Source organism: Ambystoma mexicanum, chromosome 5q (genome assembly GCF_040938575.1).
Source record: "Ambystoma mexicanum isolate Mex_15411 chromosome 5q, UKY_AmexF1_1, whole genome shotgun sequence".
Classification (NCBI taxonomy): domain Eukaryota; kingdom Metazoa; phylum Chordata; class Amphibia; order Caudata; family Ambystomatidae; genus Ambystoma; species Ambystoma mexicanum.
The window spans coordinates 940,495,110-940,517,267 of record NC_090933.1 but is presented as its reverse complement, the minus strand read 5'-3'; the positions used below and the strand labels follow the sequence as shown (position 1 = coordinate 940,517,267).

At 42.6% G+C, this 22,158-nt stretch overlaps 1 protein-coding gene across 9 annotated transcripts in view; it reads left to right on the top strand.

The window, feature by feature from the left end:
* The window catches only part of UBR5 (ubiquitin protein ligase E3 component n-recognin 5), a 2,447,509-nt gene that overhangs the window by 1,866,173 nt on the left and 559,178 nt on the right, over positions 1–22,158 (top strand). For all 9 annotated transcript variants that reach the window (XM_069621460.1, XM_069621458.1, XM_069621459.1 and 6 more), the window contains one exon: positions 20,573–20,684. In XM_069621460.1, coding sequence (XP_069477561.1) covers positions 20,573–20,684 — 112 coding nt within the window. The remainder of the gene's footprint in view (positions 1–20,572; positions 20,685–22,158) is intronic.

The following is a 22,158-nucleotide window of genomic DNA, read 5'->3' as shown; positions in this document are numbered from 1 at the left end:
TACACACTACCGCAAGGCCGAGAGACAAATACGTAAACTTGACTCACCAGTGGAGGGATGTGGACGAATAGAGTGGGAATAGCGGTTGAGAGCAATTTTCGCCTCGCTCGCGGTGTTTTCTTCTTTATTAGCAATGATGTGGAGTACATGTCTGGGCTAAAGTGCCTGCTGCAGATGCGGTATCGATCACCCCTCTTGTCCGCAAAGACTTCTAGGACTCTACTTTCTAGCTCAGAGGCTGGATATCCGCAATATCGGACCCATTCTCTTATCTGATCTATTGTCTTAGGGAAAACATGCATTATAGTACCTTCAGATTTGTTATGGGTCTTCGAAGGGCAACCGCCAATGGAACAGGCAGGCATTATGGAAAGTTCTGAAAAGTAAAGATCAACAATTCTCTATGAATACCAATGTGTTAAAACATTAAATGACACATAAAAGGTTCAATGCAAGGTCCGTTTTGGTTCTTGGAACTATACACGTTATTCACATGCGGATAAGTATTTCAATAACTTTCAAAAAATAGAAAAAGTAATTTGACTAAACTCAGAACATGTGACTAGTTCCTTGCATGTACTGTCGTGAACGAAAAGAAAACATGGATGCAATTTGATGACTACTAGCAAATAGATATAAATTAAAAAATTGGACGCAAAATGATTATGGTACATGGACTTACCTTGACGAACAAACAGTTAGATGCAGGGATCAGAGTAGTTTCTTGTCGTAGAACAGGGAGCAGTTCACAGGTTGCAAACTGACGAGTTTGCTCAAAGTGGTCACGGAAGTTCACAGAGACGAAGAGCAGATAACCAGCACCTTCACGGGTTGACTAGCAAAGCGCAAAGAAGTTCTCATTAGAAATATGAAGTGGGTTATAAAGAATTCGAAACAGGGGTGTGTTTGTGAATGAATGACGTGTATATGTCGTGGCATTATGCGGATTGCAGGGGGGCGTCCAGCGTGAGGGGGGATGCTTGGCAGGAGACACGGGGTCTGGAGGTAGACATGGGAACAACAACCCATGCTCTATAGACCACTTTGAAGTGTACATGGTCTTTGGCACCTCTTGGCCTTTATCGCTCCCTGACAGCTCCACTTGCCAGCAGCGCAAGTACCCTGGTGCGAACTGCCTTTGATAGGGCGGGGGGGGGGTGGATCGGGGCGGTGGTCGTGCAGACAAGACCCGTTTGCCGCAGGGCCTCACCAAGGAGAGGCCATCTAACTGAATGTAAGAGGATGGCTGCAGGATCTACTACATGGAAGGCAGGGGGGTGAGTTTATAAATACCTCACCCTCCCAGGAGAATATACACTAGATTCATTTAAAAAATCAAAACAACCATTGTTAAAATATATGTTGGGCTTTATTTTAGATTTTAGTTAAACATAAATAATAAACATTACACATTGTAAAGTTGAGGTTGCAGCACATCGAGGGAAAATCCGCGGTATTGTCCACTGTCACTGGGGAAATGTTGTCTAATGGCAAGTACCGCACAGGCAGGTATTACTCTCCGAACGTGGTGTCCGAGCCTCCCGTGAAGCCACCAAGTGAAGCAACGATAGGCCACCAGCCTGTACCACCTGTGAAAAAAAAAGATGCAAACTGTATTAAACTGACCAAACTTTCTTATCAATGTCGATTCAGGTAACGCATGTCATTTTTCTTAGAAAAAAATTATATCTAGAAAATGCACTATATGGAACCAATTTACATGCGTTCGAATGATATGTAAATGGAATTTTATATGTGGGAGACGACCATGAAATAGTGGTGGCATCACTGACATCACAAACAGAGTATACTTACTCGTTACTCGGATTACGCGGACGAACAGTGCCACGAAGTTCGTGCATAAGCACCATCATCATCCTCAACACTGTCCGTGAGAGGCAGGCTTCCCTGAACTCTGGCAGCTCGGTGATGCATTGCGGACTTTGCTCGCCTTCCTGCAGACTTTGCTCGCTTTCCGAAATGTAGGCCAAGCACCCGGAATTTTCACGGCAGCAGCAGTTCTCCTCCTCAGTTGGCATTAGCTCGCACCGATTGCACGTGCACCAGGTGGAGACGCCGTCCATGCGACATGGTCCAGGCTCTTCATCCGTTGACTGGTCCTCCCAACTGCCGTCCGAATCCCCATCGTTTTCGCGTGCTTGCCTTTCCAGTAGTTCCTCCTCGGTGTACTCGGGCTCGTACATATACGGCATTATTGTGGCCATTGTGCGGTAAAGATAGTAAAATAATTTACAGAGATGGTACAGGTGTTCACACGGGCTACAAGCGGCGAAGGTAGCTGACCAGAGCACTGAAACGAGTCACAGAATACTCAAAGTAACACAGAGAGAGGAATGGAATCGAAAATCTGCTGCTGTATGTTGTGAAACGGTCTGTTTATACTTATTGGGGAAAGAGGCGTCCTGCCATTTCCATGGCAACACGTCAATAGCTGAGGCGCAGCGATTGTTGACACGAGACGTGCTTGAAATGGGCAGTACGCGTCTGCTGATGTCAGGCTCAGGGGCGGGGGATTTGATTTAGTGCCGCAAAGGCAGGTGAGCCAGGTCGATGGGGCGAAATGATAGGATTATCACAAAATGGAGGCTGATTTCGAGTGCGATAATGGGCGAAAAGTCGGGTAAGGTCCATAGGAAAGTTTCCTACGATCTACCGATTTATGCTTACAAACACATGGCCGACCCGTAGGGACAATAAAAAAAAGTCCCGGAACTATCCTTTAAGACTTGGCTGGTGGCAGTGGTATCTACCCTAACTCTTCTACCGCGATTATCTTATATAAAGGTGGTAATGTTTTAGGCTATTATATTAACCTCCAACATAAACCCGCTTTACCAAATACATTTTATTTTGGCTCTGGCTGGGTTTATTCGCCATTTCTTTTTGTTAGTCTTTCTCGTGTTTTACTCTGCGTGCCAAACCAGGTTTGGTCCCTTTGTTCATTGCTTTTTCGCGGGCTTCCACACAGTAGCCCTCCTTTAGGCGCCTGAGAGACTGGGTAGGCAGGATGTGAGGGAGGGGTTTTAGGACCCCTGCCATGGGTTCCCTTCGTACCCCAAGTCGCACTCCTGTCTGATTGGCAAGGGGACTGGCCTTGCCAGGCCAGACACCCTGCTGTGTGATTGACAGCCAGGCTGTATGAATTGGGGAAAACTGCATGAAAAGCAGGTCTCTGGGACTGGAAGAGCAGAGTCGCCACTGGAACAAAATAACCAACGAGAAACTGGAAGAAGAGGACCCCTACAATGACTGAACCGCCCGGTGAAGCCCTGCTGCAGGTCCTAATCTCCAGAATCCAACGACAGAGAAGATCCTCCAGGAAACTTCTTCCCTTGAGCTGTTGGGACCAACCAGTTCACCCAGTCTGCAAGCCAGGACCCCTTCTCTGGTAGAGTTCTCTGTACAGAGCTACAGTGGGCCGGATAGCCAGGAAGGTGGACCCTGCTTGGGTTTTAAGGAGCGCACCTTTTATTCGTTGCTTGGCACTGCTGCTGGTTTCTTCCCTGGGTAGTGCAGGACCCTCCAGTCTTCCTGCTTCTTGTCAGTCCGACAGTCGCTTCAGGAACAGTGAGCCTGCAGGAACTACCAGCAACGTCTGCCTCAGCTCCAGCCCCCTCTATCCGTTTTAATGTACTGTGCAAATCCGGTTGTGCGTTTCGTTCAGCCGCAGTGATGAAATCTTTCTCCAGTCCGCTTGTCCTTCTCTTCTCTTTGAACTACTTTTCTACCAACCAACCTCATCCGGAAACCATGCCACACACTTTACTGCGAACTACCCTGAACTGTATTATCTTGAGCAAGACTTTTTGAACCATTGACTTTGGCCCTAAACCTTTTCTATCTGATTTTATCACTGTAGTCTCCCTTGTTCGCTTGCCCGGAGTATTACCTGTTGGTGTGGATCCATTTCTGTTAACTTTTGTCTTTCCCTCCCTTTTAAATTGCTTTTATGAGCTTAACTTGTCTGGAATTTAAGGGAAGGGAAGTGGTGTGGTGTATTAAGAGTGTGATTTTGAAACTGCTTATAATAGTGTAATGTTATTCAACTGAAGAGTAAAATAAATGTATATTCTTTTACTTGAAATCCTTGAGTCAGTGTTTACCTGAATCATAGTAATTTCTGTCCTTTGTGTAACTATTTGATACTGCTCACTTACACTTGAGATACGTCTGGCTGCTCCGCTACTGCTACCACTATAACTGTGTAGTACAGACTTGTACCAAAATTGTACTGTCACTTGTAGTCTTAATTGTGTGTGGTGTTCCCAAAGGGTACTGCATATAATTCTGCTTAACACCATTCAGCTCTGTACTCATACACTCTGAATTTCATTTGATCCAGAAGGTGGTTCTTCCGGCTTTTTATCTTCCTCCGCATCCTGGTAAGGAAGAGGAGAGGCTCCAAAGGTTGGATCCTAGGAGAGATTTGAGCTTTTATCTTTCACAGATGTCCTGGGTCAGAGTGGACGATCAGTTCTTTGTAGGTTATGCTGGACACTGCTTGGGTCAGGCTGTTTCCAAACAGACCTTGCCCAGATGGATTGTTTAGACTATCACTCAATGCTACCGTTTTGGCGTGGAAGGACCCTCCGGTAGGCTTACGGGCTCACTCTACTAGGGGTGTGGCTGCCTCCACTGCTCTACAAAGGGGTATTCCTATTCACAATATTTGTGAAGCAGCCACATGGGCCTCTGTCCATACTTTTGTTAAACACTATTCCCTGGACTCCATCTATGGGCAGGATTTCTCCTTTGGGAAGGCAGTCCTCTATTCAGCCATTTGATTGGGTACTCTAAATTTCGCATTCTAAATTCTTTCCCTCCTCCATAGTGTGGTACTACTTTGTGAGTCTGTCATAGATGTGGAATACGTTGAAGGACACAATCCCTTCGAAGTACAAGTTACTTACTAAACTGGTAACGTCCTTTCGATGGGATGTTCCTCTGACGTATTCCACCTCGCCCTCCCAGCCTGCCCCTCTGGAGAATTTCCTCTGTGATTACAGCTTCCATTCCGCAAGGCTATAGGCTGTTATACTGGCAGGAGGCTGGTGTCACACGTTCTGAGGGGAAAAAACTAAACTGAGGCAACGGGCGCCTTGCATCTTATATATAACATCCAGTGATGTTGGCCCTCGACGGACATCGGATCAACCCCATCGACGCAAGACGCCCTCAGCTGAAAAGTTTCCGAAGTGCACAGCTGTGGGATACAACTGTCATAGATGTGGAATACGTCAGAGGAATATCCCATTGAAAGAACGTTACCAGTTTGGTAAGTAACTTGTTCCTCTGCCCGAAGAATACAAATGGCCTTTACACGAAGACATCATATCCAACGTCTTTGCAGAATGGGGCTTCCCAGAGACCGACCTGTTTGCAACTCAGGAGAATGCCCAATGCCAAGACTACGCCCCCAGAACCGCTCCAAGGGGAACGGTCTCTGGATAACATGGTCAGGGAAATTTGTCTACACTCCCCCCCCCCCCCCCCCCCCGACTCGCCTTCTCAACAAGATAGTGCACAAGGTGCACCAGGAACCAGTTGCCATGATACTGGAGGCCCCCATCTGGGCCCGCCAACCCTGGTTCACTCATCTGATGAAAATGTCCCTCTCCCCACCAGTAAAACTACCCTGCCCATACAACATGTTGTCTCAGGACAGGGGGGGGGAGACCCTACACCCATGCCCACAAACTCTGAATTTAGCAGCCTGGCTCCTCAGGTCATAGTTTTTGGACACCTACAGTTCCCTCAGAGGTGCATGGACATACTCAAGGAAGCTAGAAAACCTAACACCTGTTATTGCTATGCCAGCAAATGGAAACGTTTTGTCATCTGGTGTAATTCCAAGGGCGTCAATCCCATCGATTGATCACCCACACAAATTGTGCTGTACCTTACCAATCTGTTAGACACTGGGTTGGTCTTCAATTCCATAAAGTTTCATCTGGCTGCTCTCTCAGCCTACACCACATCACAACAAAAGGTGTTGTGGTGGAAGATACCGGTGATTAAGGCCTTTATGGAAGGGGTTAAAAGGATTTATCCTCCCATTTCTCACTCAGTTCCTGGGTGGGACCTAAATATGGTTTTGACCAGGCTCATGGGAGCTCCCTTTGAGCCAATGCATAAAGCAAGTCTAAAGGACCTGAATTATAAGATGGCCTTTCTATTGGCTATCACTTAGATTAGAAGGGTTAGCGAACTACAGGCTCTTTCTGTTCTAGACCCCTTTGTTACAGTCCACAGCGATAAGGTAGTTCTGCGCACTCACCCCAGATTTGCGCCTAAATTCATCTCGAAGTTCCATGTGAACCAATCGATTTAACTACCTACCTTTTTCCAGTATCCTACTAACATGGCAGAAAGAAGCCCACACACACACACACTAGATGTGCGCAGGGCAGTCATGTTCTACCTGGAAAGAACTAAAGCACTGAGGAAAACGAACACATTTTTCGTTTCAGTGGCAGCTAGTAGAGCAGGGGATACTGTCTCTAAATCAGCAATCTCAAGGTAGATTGTCAAATGCATCACACTATGTTACACTCTTGCTAAGAGAGAACTGCCCTTCAAGCCTAGAGCACATTCTACTCGGGGCACTGGGGCATCCATCGCATTTATTGCAAATGTTCCCCTTGATTCCATTTGCAAAGCGGCAACCTGGAGTTCTGTACACAACTTTACAAAACACTATTGCCTAGACACTCTTTCTAGGTCTGATTCTCAGTTGGGACAAGCAGTACTTAGACATCTTTTCTCTACTGTTCCTTCTCACAACCCACCTCCAACTCCAGGTACTGCTCGCTAGTCTATTCACAGCATGTGATTCAAGCAGATTAACAAGCATCAGAAGACATGCATAACTTACCGTAATAGCATTTCTGATGATTGTATCTGCTTAGACTCAAATGCGCCTTCTCTACCTCCCCGCTCGGGGTGGAAGGAAGATAGACATATTACTACTTCTCTCTTCTTCATGTACTCATTCACAATAGTCTTGGGCTCCCTCATGGCAGAAAAAATACAATCGGAGGGACCTCGGCGCATGAGGGATTTTGGCTACACTACACGTCACGACAGGGATAGTGTTACAGACACGCCTATGCTGACGTCCCCTTTCGGTCCCCGAAAGACGAGATGCAATACTCCGCGATTACCACTGGATGTCGGACCATATGCACAGCATGTGATTCTAAGCAGATTAACAACCATCAGAATCAATGTTACCCAGTACTGATAGCCTGAAGGATATCTAAGTTTCTCCATAACAGATAAGCAAAAGCCAGTGTAGTGAAGCTTAAGGCTTCACTGCTCTGCAAAAAGAACATGTTTGGGCGTCCATAGAAATGGAAGGAAAGGTGCAGTAAAGAGGAATCTTTCCCAACACTCACACCTCCCAGACTAGGGATGGGGGAACAAATCCACCCCTGGATGGGTACTCTGTTCCAGTCAATTATCCCAGTTGGACAGACCATCAGCATTGCTAAATTTGGCACAGCATGTGAATCTAAGCAGATACAACCATCAGAAATGCTATTACGGTAAGTAATGCATGTCTTCCATTATAGTTACTTTGTTACTACTTTTAGTAACTTATCACTTGTGGTAACTTTTTATCATTGTACAATGCATCTTACAATGAGCTACACTTTTTGTTTTACCCTAGGCTAACACTCAGAGGATTTTTGGTTACTCTAGGTGTTACATGGACAAGCTGGTGGCAGCAGTGACTTTTTACCATTTGTTGGTGCATTTTGTTTTAGCCTTACTGCGTTAAGTAACTAACTGTGGGTAGTGGTCAAACATGGCCATACCATGAGAGTTTTCACTTTTCCTTTGGCCATCTTGTCGTTATATGGACTTCCAGTGCCAGAGAAAGCAGAGGCTTTTTGCAGGCTGCTGGAGTGCTATGTGTGTTTGCTGCCAGGAAATGGCGGATACTGTCTGGTTCCAATCCACATACTGGTGCCAGTGTATCTCTGTGTAATGAATGCGTTTCTCAGCCAGTGGTCCTGATTGGACCACTGCTGGGGTGCGTGTTTGGGGCTGATCTTTCATTGGCTAATGGGGGCTGCTGCTCTTACCTGGCTTTTTGTATAAGAGGACCCCTGCACCCATTCTACAGAGATCCTGGAAGAAACTAAAGAAGCCAAGATACCTGTCCAGCTACAAGACGTGTGAAGAGACCATGGACCTGTCGGAAGAAGGCTTGGTGATTAACCAGAACTGCCAACGCCAATTTACTCACGGTCCCAAGATTTAAACGAACCAAAACTGGCGGTAACAGCTTCCAGGTGAAAGCAGCCCAACATTGGAACTCGCTTCAACCTACCTTAAGGACACCTCAAACCTACCCCCACTTTAGGCGCAACTACATCCAGTGGATAAAGGAAAATTACCGCTAACCTCACAATGCTTGCCCGCCTTATGTACATTTGGAAATTACTTTTTAATGTCTGTCTGTACCTGTACTTACCCATGTATACACCTGTAAATTACTGTACAGCACTGTAACCAAGCTGAGAATAACCTTGGTGCTCCTGTGCCCCGATACCCTCGGGTCTGGCGCGCACTACAAATTAATAAAACAAACAAACAAACATACATAACTTCTGCTGCTGCCCTGTTAGAGCCCTATCCTCTGGAAGATCTCCAGCAGTCCTGCTAAGGAGTTGCAACCCTTGGAGTGAAGGGAGCTTCCATTCTCTACATCAACTCGGAGTCCTACGTATAAAGTATAAGAGCCTTTGGAAATGCCCCAGGACCGCCCTGTCGCTGACCAGCTCTGAGTTTGGGTTACCGTGCTGCAGATGTCACCGTTCCACGTTGAGGCCTGTAAGTTGGGCGATCCTCCGCATGTGCAAAAAGACTCAACTCTGCAAGCTTTCGTGGTTCTAGCATCAAGGGGACCCGAGATGGGAGGGAAAGTCTGACCGCAGCAAGGGAATCCCCTTGCGTCACTGCATCGGTGGCCGCCGTCCGAAACTGCTTACCTACATCCGTTCCTGTCCTGAGAGGGGCCCTGCATCAAGTTCTCCTGCATTCTTCCACTGAGGGTCCTTGCACAAGCATCAGATGCCGACAGGAGATCTGCTCGATCCTTCAACCCCTTGGGATCAAGGGCTGAGGCTGATGGTATGGAAAGTGACCTTGGACACTCTTCAGCCGACCTGCCAAGTCTCATGAAAAATCAGAGTACCGGTGGTGAGTTATAGCGATACCTACCTGCACCCCTAAACTCCCTTTAAAAGGTTTCTAACTTTTATAACACTTTGGCTTTGCCATTGCTTGTTCACACAAGCACTCCAAAAGTTGGCAACACATTTGTTAGCTAGTTGAACTCGTCTTCTGACACTTGGAACTGCTCGCTGGACCCCAGAGACCCTACCTTCATTTGTTCTAGCTTCACAAAACTATATGGAACTTTGCTGAACTTTTGGGCGCAAAGCCCCATACATCTTGGGAGTAGACCTCGAAAGTTATGGTTGATTCTCTGTGGACTTGTGCAATAGTAATCTGTACCTTTCTTTTCAGGGGATTGATATGAATTTTGCCCTACAGCAGCAATTGTATATATGTATCTAATTTTTAGTGTTGTGTAATATTACCTATTAGTCATTTTTCACTGTTATTTGGCAACAAGTAAAGAAGTATTTTTATACTTGTTTGTCTAAGTGTATTCCTTGACTGCTTCACTGTGTGTTCATTGTGGACCCCTTATAAACTCACCACCGCTTGACACAGCCTAGACCACTCGCCTTGCTACCTTGAACTGGTTTTGCTACAGCTCCCAGAGTTGTCCCTGTCCCAATATAGGTTGGCCTTCTATACATCTGTACACCATGCCAGGGTGTAGAAAATCAGTCTTAACAACTAATACACCAAATCATTCCAAGTTCCATGACTCCGACAAAGATAAAGTTATCCTATACCGTGAAAGAGAAGCGGCCCCTTTAAATCACAATCTCCAATGGACTGTCCAGAGTACATTGAAGAGAGGGAATGCCAAGGGGAGGCAGAGAAAGAAATGAAGGCAGACACAGACTGGGAAAGCCCCCTGTATGGAAAACACCAGAAGTAGGTGGAGCTGGCACGGACAGCGAAGCCTTCAAAGTTCAGAACTGCTTTGAGCTGAAGCAGAACGTGCTAGAAGCCTGGCGTGTCGGAAGCGGGGAGCTGAGACGGTTGGATCAGAGAGCTCGATGGTGGCATAACCACAAAGCAATTGAGGTGGGCAGTCTGCCCTCTCAACCACGCCATCTCAGAGAGGAAGCACCAAACAAACCGATTACCGGCTGCGGTATCGAGAAGCCAAAAGGGAGACCGAAATGCACAAAAAGCAGAGATTGCGGAAAGCGAACCGAGAAGCAAACCTAAGAAAGGACAAGGTCTACGGCATAATTCTGGAGGTAACCGGGAGAAATGGAATACCGGGAAGCCATCAAGGACGTGTTCTAGAAGTAACGAAACTTGTACAAATGACAAAAGCGTGGAAAACAAATTGATAAAGTTGAACTATATTCATGTGGTAACGAGGAATACAGAAAGCACCAACAGTGAAAGGAATAGAATTGGAGTGTTGATAAAAAGGGGAAGATCACTCAATATCCAAGATACGGAGAGTGGAACACAATAAAGAGACACACTTGGGAACTAAACACCAGAGAGTTCCCTAAGATAAACCTTATACAAGAAAGACTACTTTGGGAAAAGAGGAGCCATAAGCATTTGGACAATAAATACAAGTACACTTGGAATACGGTAATACAGCGAGAAGGATTCTGACAAGAGCAAGAAAGAACCCTAACAAAGAGGAGAAACATATAATCAATCCCCCACGTCAGTTGAAGGAACTAATGCAGAGAATAACAAGAGACTATTTAAGGAATGCATATTGATCAGATCTCTGGAAAAAAAGAGAACATAAGTGCAAAACACAGCTACCAGGAAAAGGGAAATCATTCTCCAGACTTTCGTTGATTAAAATAGTGGTAGGGTCAGTTGGGTTAGCTTTGGACAGCAATTCTTTATGTACTTTTATTCATGATTGACAAGCACCTTAGTAACCTAGGCAGGGAATACCCCGTAGTGATATGGAAAGATGGGCCTTTTTTATTCTTTAATAAATGCATGCCAAAAATGTCCTTGGAGTCCATGCCCTTCTGACTCTCCACAGTGCCTAAAAACAATCTGGTGGCAGCAAACCTATTTTTACCATGTGTTTCTAGTATGCACATTTGTGTTTACCGTGTATGGCTACTGAATGTGGCTAGTGCCGTCAAATGGCACGCCACAAGATGTTTGCTTGTTCTTAGGCCATATTGTTGTTTGGCCTTCTGCCTGCCTTGCCAGACCAGGAACCGTTATTGTGTGCTTCAATTGCTGAGCTCATTCTGGACCCCTGACCCCGCTCACATACTTATGAGAATAGCCCCTACTGCTCTTCTCTGCTACCATGATTCGGTTTTGGCTAACCTCTGAGTTACCCTGTTCACGATAACTACTGTGGCCTCCCAAAATCTGTCCACCAGGCCAGATTCTAGTTATCCATCTTCTTTCCTGGATGACGGTCTTCTTGGTTACTATATCTTCAGCTCGAAGGGTGAGCGAAGTGCATGCCTAGTCTTTCAAGCCACCTTTTACGATGTTTACCAAAGACAGTCACTCTTGGGGTACGTCGTCCTTTTCTTCTGAAGGTTGTATCGGAGTTTCATTTTTTGCAAAACAATTTGCTTTCCAGTTTTCTACCCACCTCACCAATCTAAGTGGGAAGAAAGAATGCATAGACTCGACCCTAGAAGGGCTTTGAGCTTCTTTATTGCTGTGACAAAGCAATTCAGTCTTGAGAACCAATTCATTGGCTATACTGTCCCGAAGACTGTGAAAGGAGTCACAAAGAAAACAATTTGCTGATGGATTGTTCTTTGTGTCTCAGTGTTAAAGTAGAGCGGGTGTGCAAATACATTAGGACTTCAGGGCACACTCAACTAGGGGTGTGGCAGCTACCTCACCGCTTCAAAGAGCGATACCTGTGAAAGATGTTTGTCAGGCTGTGACGTGGACTTCCATCCATACTTTTGCAAAACACTATTGCCTGGATAATAAGTGAGTAGTGTGGAAAAGGTGGCCCAAGAAAATGTGTGGATGCGCAACCTTGAGATATTCACAAATCTCACTAAGATAAGTCAAAAGTGGAAACAGCTGCAGCCGTGTGGTTAGACTGGTGATTTTCCACTGTCACCTTGATAAACATGTAACTTAAGAAGTTGCTAGCCTCACAGACTGCGCTTGATCTTGCATTTGTCACACTCTTGTGGCATTAGATAGGTAAATTTGTTCAATTTGTGAAATATATTCATTGATTAGAGACACACCTGGTAAGTGTTGATAAGTAGGGTTCCAAGTTTTAATATCAATAGATAAACAAATCACTTAAAACACGTTACATCAATCTGGCAATGTCAATTGTTCATTGCTAAGTGCACCCTAGTATTCCAGAGTACTTTACGTATTAGAACATATTATGCCAAAAATATATTGAACCTATTATACCAAAAACACATTACGCCAACACGTGTTTCAACCTTCCTAGGTCGTCTTCAGGGCGTCTAAATTACAAACAATTAATCCAACGGATAACTTAAGTAGATAAATCCTGATTTCCAGAGGTGGTCAAGGGAGGGAACATATACAACGAAGAGGTCAAATAATTTCCCAAAAAGAGAGCAAATAATAGAGTCAGGGAAACAAAAAACAAAAAGACAAAAGAGCATTAGTATAATTAAAATGACATTGCTATTTTCGAAAAATAAACTAATGATTTAAAGACTTAATCAAAAGGTTTTCACTTGAAGAAGATTGCAACTTTTCTATGAAACTTATTGCTGTTGATTTGGTGTGCAGACAATATTAATAATTATTCTGCTTCGACAGAAAATCATGTAGCAAGTGCCGTGACTTAACATAAATATCTCACCTAATGTGAAAGTCTTTTCGGGTGCTGAGGCCGTGTATTTTCCGCTGACATCATTAACAAAGACTTATTGGTGATGAAACGTTACTATTTTAGCAGCAGTCAGATTTCCTGAAAGTGCAAGTAAGTATCTTAGTGCTGGGAGTCACATTAGACCAAATTAATTTGTTTTAAAATATAAGTAACTTTTAGAATGCCTTACTTTTTACCTGAAAAATGTGAGCAAAGTTTTGAAGCGAGAAATAGTTTACGTTCGCCTGCTATACGTTTTCTTGCCGCGTTCTGCAACGAGAGAGGTGAGTTTGTTTATGGTGTGCCTGTTGATTGAGCTCCTCTAATGGTATTCAGTTTGTTTGAGGATATTTCTAACGTGTCTACGTTATTCAAACTCACCGGCTTGGCTGCAATATACTGACTGATGTCTGACGCCTTCGGGCAGTGAATGAATCATCGACGGGTTCGTGTCGTTGCCATGGTGCCCTGGTTGCTGGTTCTGATCATGTGACAGTCACATGCTCCATCTATGGGGTCATCTGACTATGGTTGCTAAGCAACTATACCCAACAGGAAAAGGAAATCATTTGAAAATAGTGCTTCGTTTCACGGACTTCTTACATGATTTTTCAGCCGAAATGCAGGCAAGAAAATACAAATAGTTATATATTCAAAGGTATTAAGAATATATTTACACATAGTTAAGTAGTTCCGGAATATCCCAAATTTTACTGACTTACTAAGACCCTGCATCATTATTTCTTACTGTTCATAAGTTTATAAAAAGACATTTAAGTCATGATCCTTATTTAGACCAAGTGATACACATCGAAGTTTACAAATCATTTTTGCTTCCTGTTGGCGTAGCTTCAACTCTCTGTCACCTCCTCTTGGATGAGGTGGGATCTGCTGTAGTCCAACATATCTGATATCTTTTACATCGTCCATTTGATGATGTTCCTGCCAGTGGGAAGCCAACGGTAGTCTAATATCTTGACTGTTTAAGCTGTTAAGGTGTTCCCGAATACGGAAGCGAACTTCCCTTATAGTGCTCCCGATATACACTTTTTTACAAACACATTGTATTGCATATATCACAAATTTTGATCGGCAATTAATAAAATCCTTAATCTTAATTTCCAAGTTTCCATGACATTTAAATGTTTTCATTGGTGATAACGTATATTTGCAAAAATTACACATTCCACATTTATAAAAACCCGATGGTTGAGTCTTAGAAGTTAGCCAATGTTCCTGTCCAGGAGGTGCAGGTTTCAGGAAAGAAGGGCATAGCACATTTCTAAATGTGGTAGCTTTAGTAAAAATTATATTAGGACATTTTGAAATGTAATTATGAAGATCTGTGTCCAAAAGTAATATATGCCAATTTTTCTTCAACATTTGAAAAATAAGTTTACTGTCCCGTGAATATTTAGTGATAAAACTGACAAATTCTGGATACGGTGTTTCCTCGCCCTTAGACTTTGTTTCTAATAATGCTTGTCTAGATACTTTCTGTGTTGAATCTATTGTTTGTCTAATCAGATTTTTAGAATACCCTCTTGCCTGGAATCTTGCACCTGTGGACTTACATTCTCTTTGGAAACTTTCAAGTTGACTGCAATTCCGTTTTGATCGGAGAAATTCTCCTCTTGGTATATTTTCTACGACACTGCGTTTGTGGCAGCTAGCTGCATGTAAAATAGAGTTGACTGCTGTGTCCTTCCTATTTGTGCAGGTATGTAATTCGCCTGCATCTATTGTGATTTTGAGATCCAAAAATACAATCTCCTGTGGGTCAATTTGTCCTGTAAATTTAATCCCGAAGGTATTGTGATTCAGGTAGTCTAGAAAATTTGCATATTCATCTCTTGTGCCTTCCCATATGGCCAGGACATCATCAATAAATCTTTTCCAAATAATAATATGGTCTTGAAAGGGGTTATTATGAAAAATATATTTCTCCTCAAAGTATGCCATAAACAAATTAGCCAAAGATGGGGCGTATTTTGCTCCCATTGCTATCCCTTTTGTTTGTGAAAAGTACTCTCCATTAAAAATGAACTGATTATGTGTTAAGGTAAAATCCAGGAAGTTTTTGATCATTTGGACATGCATATAATGAGAGGCAGAGAAGGTCCTGAAACTATAGTCTATTGTTTCCAAAGCCAAAGAGTGGGGGATCGATGTGTAGAGTGATGCTACATCTAGTGTCATTAGTGCATAGGTAGTTTGCCATTTAGTCTCCTTCAAAATTTGTAAGGCATGCATGGTATCTTTTAGATATGCTGGAATTTTTGGTACCAAATCCTTAATGCTACTGTCAATATAGTCAGCTAATGGCTCCGTGGCCCCACCTTGTCCACTCATTATTGGTCTTACTGTAGGCAGATGCTCAAACGGTTTATGAATTTTCGGAAGAAAATATATTGTAGGCATGAGTGGTTTGGTTACAGATAGAAATGCCTTTTCATCGTCCGTTAAGAGACCTTGGTCATACCATTGTTGTAGTATCAGGTGTAATTCTTTTACAGTCTGATTAGTAGGATTGTTACTGAGTTTTTTGTAACAGCCAGGAATGGATAAATGTTCGTCTGCCATTTTAATGTAATCTGTTCTATTTAGAATGACTATATTTCCCCCTTTATCTGCCTCTTTCACAATTATAGAGTTATCATTGCAAATCTCCTGTAAAGCTTCTCGTTCAATTTTGGTTAGATTAGATTTCTTACTTTTAATGGATGATTTAATGCGATCCATATGCGTATGAATGTCCTTAGTGACTGATTTGTAAAATGTGTCAATCACATTTTCCCCTCCAAAGGGTGGCACAAATTTGGATCTTTTTTTATGTTCCTTCATCTCTAAATTTCTTGAATGTATTCCTAATTCTTGCTGTATGTCTTTCATGGTTTTGGGTTCTTCTAAGGTTAGATTAGAGAGTATCTGAATGTTTTCAATTTCTTGTATACTCGTTGTACTGATCGGTAACATTCTTTCTGGTTGTGTCCAAATGATTGGTTTATTGTGAAAATATTTTTTGAGTTTTAGTTTTCTGGTAAATTTATATAAATCAATTTGTACCTCTGTCATGTCTAGTTCTGCACTCGGTGCAAATGAGAGGCCATAATTAAGCACTGAAGATTGTTGGTGAGAGAGGTGTTTATCAGATAAGTTGATAACTAGGCTTTCAGTATGGGTTTCGGTCTGGCGGTCTTGAGACTTGATCTGGTGAACCTTTTTTCTATATTTCTATAATCTAACCTTAGAAGAACCCAAAACCATGAAAGACATACAGCAAGAATTAGGAATATATTCAAGAAATTTAGAGATGAAGGAACATAAAAAAAGATCCAAATTTGTGCCACCCTTTGGAGGGGAAAATGTGATTGACACATTTTACAAATCAGTCACTAAGGACATTCATACGCATATGGATCGCATTAAATCATCCATTAAAAGTAAGAAATCTAATCTAACCAAAATTGAACGAGAAGCTTTACAGGAGATTTGCAATGATAACTCTATAATTGTGAAAGAGGCAGATAAAGGGGGAAATATAGTCATTCTAAATAGAACAGATTACATTAAAATGGCAGACGAACATTTATCCATTCCTGGCTGTTACAAAAAACTCAGTAACAATCCTACTAATCAGACTGTAAAAGAATTACACCCGATACTACAACAATGGTATGACCAAGGTCTCTTAACGGACGATGAAAAGGCATTTCTATCTGTAACCAAACCACTCATGCCTACAATATATTTTCTTCCGAAAATTCATAAACCGTTTGAGCATCTGCCTACAGTAAGACCAATAATGAGTGGACAAGGTGGGGCCACGGAGCCATTAGCTGACTATATTGACAGTAGCATTAAGGATTTGGTACCAAAAATTCCAGCATATCTAAAAGATACCATGCATGCCTTACAAATTTTGAAGGAGACTAAATGGCAAACTACCTATGCACTAATGACACTAGATGTAGCATCACTCTACACATCGATCCCCCACTCTTTGGCTTTGGAAACAATAGACTATAGTTTCAGGACCTTCTCTGCCTCTCATTATATGCATGTCCAAATGATCAAAAACTTCCTGGATTTTACCTTAACACATAATCAGTTCATTTTTAATGGAGAGTACTTTTCACAAACAAAAGGGATAGCAATGGGAGCAAAATACGCCCCATCTTTGGCTAATTTGTTTATGGCATACTTTGAGGAGAAATATATTTTTCATAATAACCCCTTTCAAGACCATATTATTATTTGGAAAAGATTTATTGATGATGTCCTGGCCATATGGGAAGGCACAAGAGATGAATATGCAAATTTTCTAGACTACCTGAATCACAATACCTTCGGGATTAAATTTACAGGACAAATTGACCCACAGGAGATTGTATTTTTGGATCTCAAAATCACAATAGATGCAGGCGAATTACATACCTGCACAAATAGGAAGGACACAGCAGTCAACTCTATTTTACATGCAGCTAGCTGCCACAAACGCAGTGTCGTAGAAAATATACCAAGAGGAGAATTTCTCCGATCAAAACGGAATTGCAGTCAACTTGAAAGTTTCCAAAGAGAATGTAAGTCCACAGGTGCAAGATTCCAGGCAAGAGGGTATTCTAAAAATCTGATTAGACAAACAATAGATTCAACACAGAAAGTATCTAGACAAGCATTATTAGAAACAAAGTCTAAGGGCGAGGAAACACCGTATCCAGAATTTGTCAGTTTTATCACTAAATATTCACGGGACAGTAAACTTATTTTTCAAATGTTGAAGAAAAATTGGCATATATTACTTTTGGACACAGATCTTCATAATTACATTTCAAAATGTCCTAATATAATTTTTACTAAAGCTACCACATTTAGAAATGTGCTATGCCCTTCTTTCCTGAAACCTGCACCTCCTGGACAGGAACATTGGCTAACTTCTAAGACTCAACCATCGGGTTTTTATAAATGTGGAATGTGTAATTTTTGCAAATATACGTTATCACCAATGAAAACATTTAAATGTCATGGAAACTTGGAAATTAAGATTAAGGATTTTATTAATTGCCGATCAAAATTTGTGATATATGCAATACAATGTGTTTGTAAAAAAGTGTATATCGGGAGCACTATAAGGGAAGTTCGCTTCCGTATTCGGGAACACCTTAACAGCTTAAACAGTCAAGATATTAGACTACCGTTGGCTTCCCACTGGCAGGAACATCATCAAATGGACGATGTAAAAGATATCAGATATGTTGGACTACAGCAGATCCCACCTCATCCAAGAGGAGGTGACAGAGAGTTGAAGCTACGCCAACAGGAAGCAAAAATGATTTGTAAACTTCGATGTGTATCACTTGGTCTAAATAAGGATCATGACTTAAATGTCTTTTTATAAACTTATGAACAGTAAGAAATAATGATGCAGGGTCTTAGTAAGTCAGTAAAATTTGGGATATTCCGGAACTACTTAACTATGTGTAAATATATTCTTAATACCTTTGAATATATAACTATTTGTATTTTCTTGCCTGCATTTCGGCTGAAAAATCATGTAAGAAGTCCGTGAAACGAAGCACTATTTTCAAATGATTTCCTTTTCCTGTTGGGTATAGTTGCTTAGCAACCATAGTCAGATGACCCCATAGATGGAGCATGTGACTGTCACATGATCAGAACCAGCAACCAGGGCACCATGGCAACGACACGAACCCGTCGATGATTCATTCACTGCCCGAAGGCGTCAGACATCAGTCAGTATATTGCAGCCAAGCCGGTGAGTTTGAATAACGTAGACACGTTAGAAATATCCTCAAACAAACTGAATACCATTAGAGGAGCTCAATCAACAGGCACACCATAAACAAACTCACCTCTCTCGTTGCAGAACGCGGCAAGAAAACGTATAGCAGGCGAACGTAAACTATTTCTCGCTTCAAAACTTTGCTCACATTTTTCAGGTAAAAAGTAAGGCATTCTAAAAGTTACTTATATTTTAAAACAAATTAATTTGGTCTAATGTGACTCCCAGCACTAAGATACTTACTTGCACTTTCAGGAAATCTGACTGCTGCTAAAATAGTAACGTTTCATCACCAATAAGTCTTTGTTAATGATGTCAGCGGAAAATACACGGCCTCAGCACCCGAAAAGACTTTCACATTAGGTGAGATATTTATGTTAAGTCACGGCACTTGCTACATGATTTTCTGTCGAAGCAGAATAATTATTAATATTGTCTGCACACCAAATCAACAGCAATAAGTTTCATAGAAAAGTTGCAATCTTCTTCAAGTGAAAACCTTTTGATTAAGTCTTTAAATCATTAGTTTATTTTTCGAAAATAGCAATGTCATTTTAATTATACTAATGCTCTTTTGTCTTTTTGTTTTTTGTTTCCCTGACTCTATTATTTGCTCTCTTTTTGGGAAATTATTTGACCTCTTCGTTGTATATGTTCCCTCCCTTGACCACCTCTGGAAATCAGGATTTATCTACTTAAGTTATCCGTTGGATTAATTGTTTGTAATTTAGACGCCCTGAAGACGACCTAGGAAGGTTGAAACACGTGTTGGCGTAATGTGTTTTTGGTATAATAGGTTCAATATATTTTTGGCATAATATGTTCTAATACGTAAAGTACTCTGGAATACTAGGGTGCACTTAGCAATGAACAATTGACATTGCCAGATTGATGTAACGTGTTTTAAGTGATTTGTTTATCTATTGATATTAAAACTTGGAACCCTACTTATCAACACTTACCAGGTGTGTCTCTAATCAATGAATATATTTCACAAATTGAACAAATTTACCTATCTAATGCCACAAGAGTGTGACAAATGCAAGATCAAGCGCAGTCTGTGAGGCTAGCAACTTCTTAAGTTACTATTGCCTGGATACCCTATCTCACAATGAGTCTCGTTTTGGCAGAGCTGTCCTCAAAAGTTTGACCTCATTTCTGTGGAGTTTGCACCTTCCCTCCTCTGTGAGAACTAACTGCTATGGGAGTCTATCAAAAATGAGCAACCTGTGGGATGACACAATCCATTATAAGACCAAATTACTTACCCTGCTAATGTTCTTTCTGGTGGATGAACCTCACATGGATTCCTCATCGCCCTCGTAGCCTACCCCCCGTTTAAGGAGCTTCTGGCTATGTCTTCATTATGACGCTCTCCTTTAGCGTCTATTCTTTTTGTCTTTAATCCCGAATCCCGGCTGTGCAGAGGGGAAAAAACAACAGGTCATGTGGCGCCACGTGCACAAATTTGTACCAACAACGTCACGTCCGGTTCTGAAACTGACAACTCGCGGATCCTCAGTGCCGAGCTGCTCAGCACCCCCTGTTGGGGGGAAAAAGTTTCTGAGAGTTCTGCAAAACAGGAAATTATATCTAATATGAGGAAACCTTGGGAGGGACGTCCATCAGAAAGAATATTACCAGGGGTGAGTAATTTGTTCTTTGATACCACTGTAGAAAATAAAAAATTGCTTGAAATGTTATCTACACTTTGAAAATATATATGTCATGATGTATTTGTCACCCTGTTCGCTTAGGTCTAATGCAGAGGCTAAGAAATCGGGGAGAGCGTGATCGAGAAAGGGAGCGTGAAAGAGAAATAAGGCGTAGTAGTGGATTAAGAGCTGGTTCTCGGCGAGACCGGGATAGGTAAGTTCATTCTATTCTTTCATGTTCCCCATTACAATTCTTATAACTGTCACCTTGTGAAAATAATGAAAAGTGGTCCTCAAAAGTAAAAAAAAATGAGAGAAATGGATGGTGTCTTTGTCCTTTCCGCACAACTCTTATTTACCCTTTTACCTCCCTGCCATGCATGCTTTACATCTGTCGGTTTTCACCGGTGGACGAGTGCAACCTGTCCTTCCAATTATAAATTGTTCTCTTCGAATTTGCCATTAAGTCTTCTGTGCTTTAGAAACCTTGTATCAATTGTGGCAACATGTATAGTATCCAGTTTTGAGAAGGTGCTATTCAAAGTTACTATGATAGCACCTTGGTCGTTTATCCATTTTGCCTCTCTGCTGTGGTTGTCGGATCCGGACATGACGTTGGTCATCGTACATATACTGCGTCACTACGTCCCTGTACCTCAGTTCCTTTTTTTCCGTGCTCTCACAACTCTGCTCGATGAACAACTCTCATGATAATCTTTTAAACTGACAAAATGTCATTTGTAAGACGCGTTTTCGACATGTCCACTCCCAAAGTGTCGTTCTTAAAGCTCTGCAAGGACTGCGGTTCCAAAATTTCCCTCATAGACCCAAACAGCATCTGCGTGTGCCGCCTCAGTGTCGATCACGTCACTGAGGACTGTGGTTCTTGTAAGTAGATGAACCTGAAATCGCTGTGGGAGATCACTGCAAAACTCGCAGTAGGCTGGCCCCCATCTAAATCTCTGGCACGCTCGGCCGCCCAGTCCTCGCAGCTCGAGACAGAGGGGCCTACTCCTGAAAAGGAGGATAGGCATCGGAAGAAAGCTAAAGAGAGGTCAGGTTCTCTGAGTCATTCCTCTGCCTTCCATAAAAAGAAAAGGCGTCCTCTGCGCAGGCATGGATCTGACTCATAGGATGAGCCTGGTAAGTCGTCAACCGGACCTACATCCAATGCCAAGTGGGAGGCCTTTAAAGGGCAGATGCTTGAGATGTTTCAAAAAGCGGCTGCGGGTACGGGTGATCCCTCGAAACAGCAGGCTTTTGTGGCACCAGGTGACCCAAGCCCCAAATTGACCACTGTGAAGTAGTAGTCATCGAGACCCTTGGGCTCAGATCCGCATCAACGCTGGTAATAACCAGTGCACCCGGGCGTTGAAGCGCCTTTCAGCACCGACTAACACTGTGTCATCAGTATCAGCGCTGATAGCCCAATGTACAAATGTTCTGCAGTCGAGTACAGAGTTGTTCGACACAATGGCTACCAGAGGCATTGCTAGGGTGAGTCTGAGGGGGCTATAGCCCCTGGTATTTTGGTTGTATGCCCAGATAGCTCAGGGGCTACAACCAAAAGACAAGCTAGCCCCGAGTCCCGACAGTCCAAACATTAGCATAGCCCCGGATCTTTCCCCGACTTAGCAACACCCCTGATAGCTACGGTTTTCACGACGATGACCAGATGCCCTGTGGAT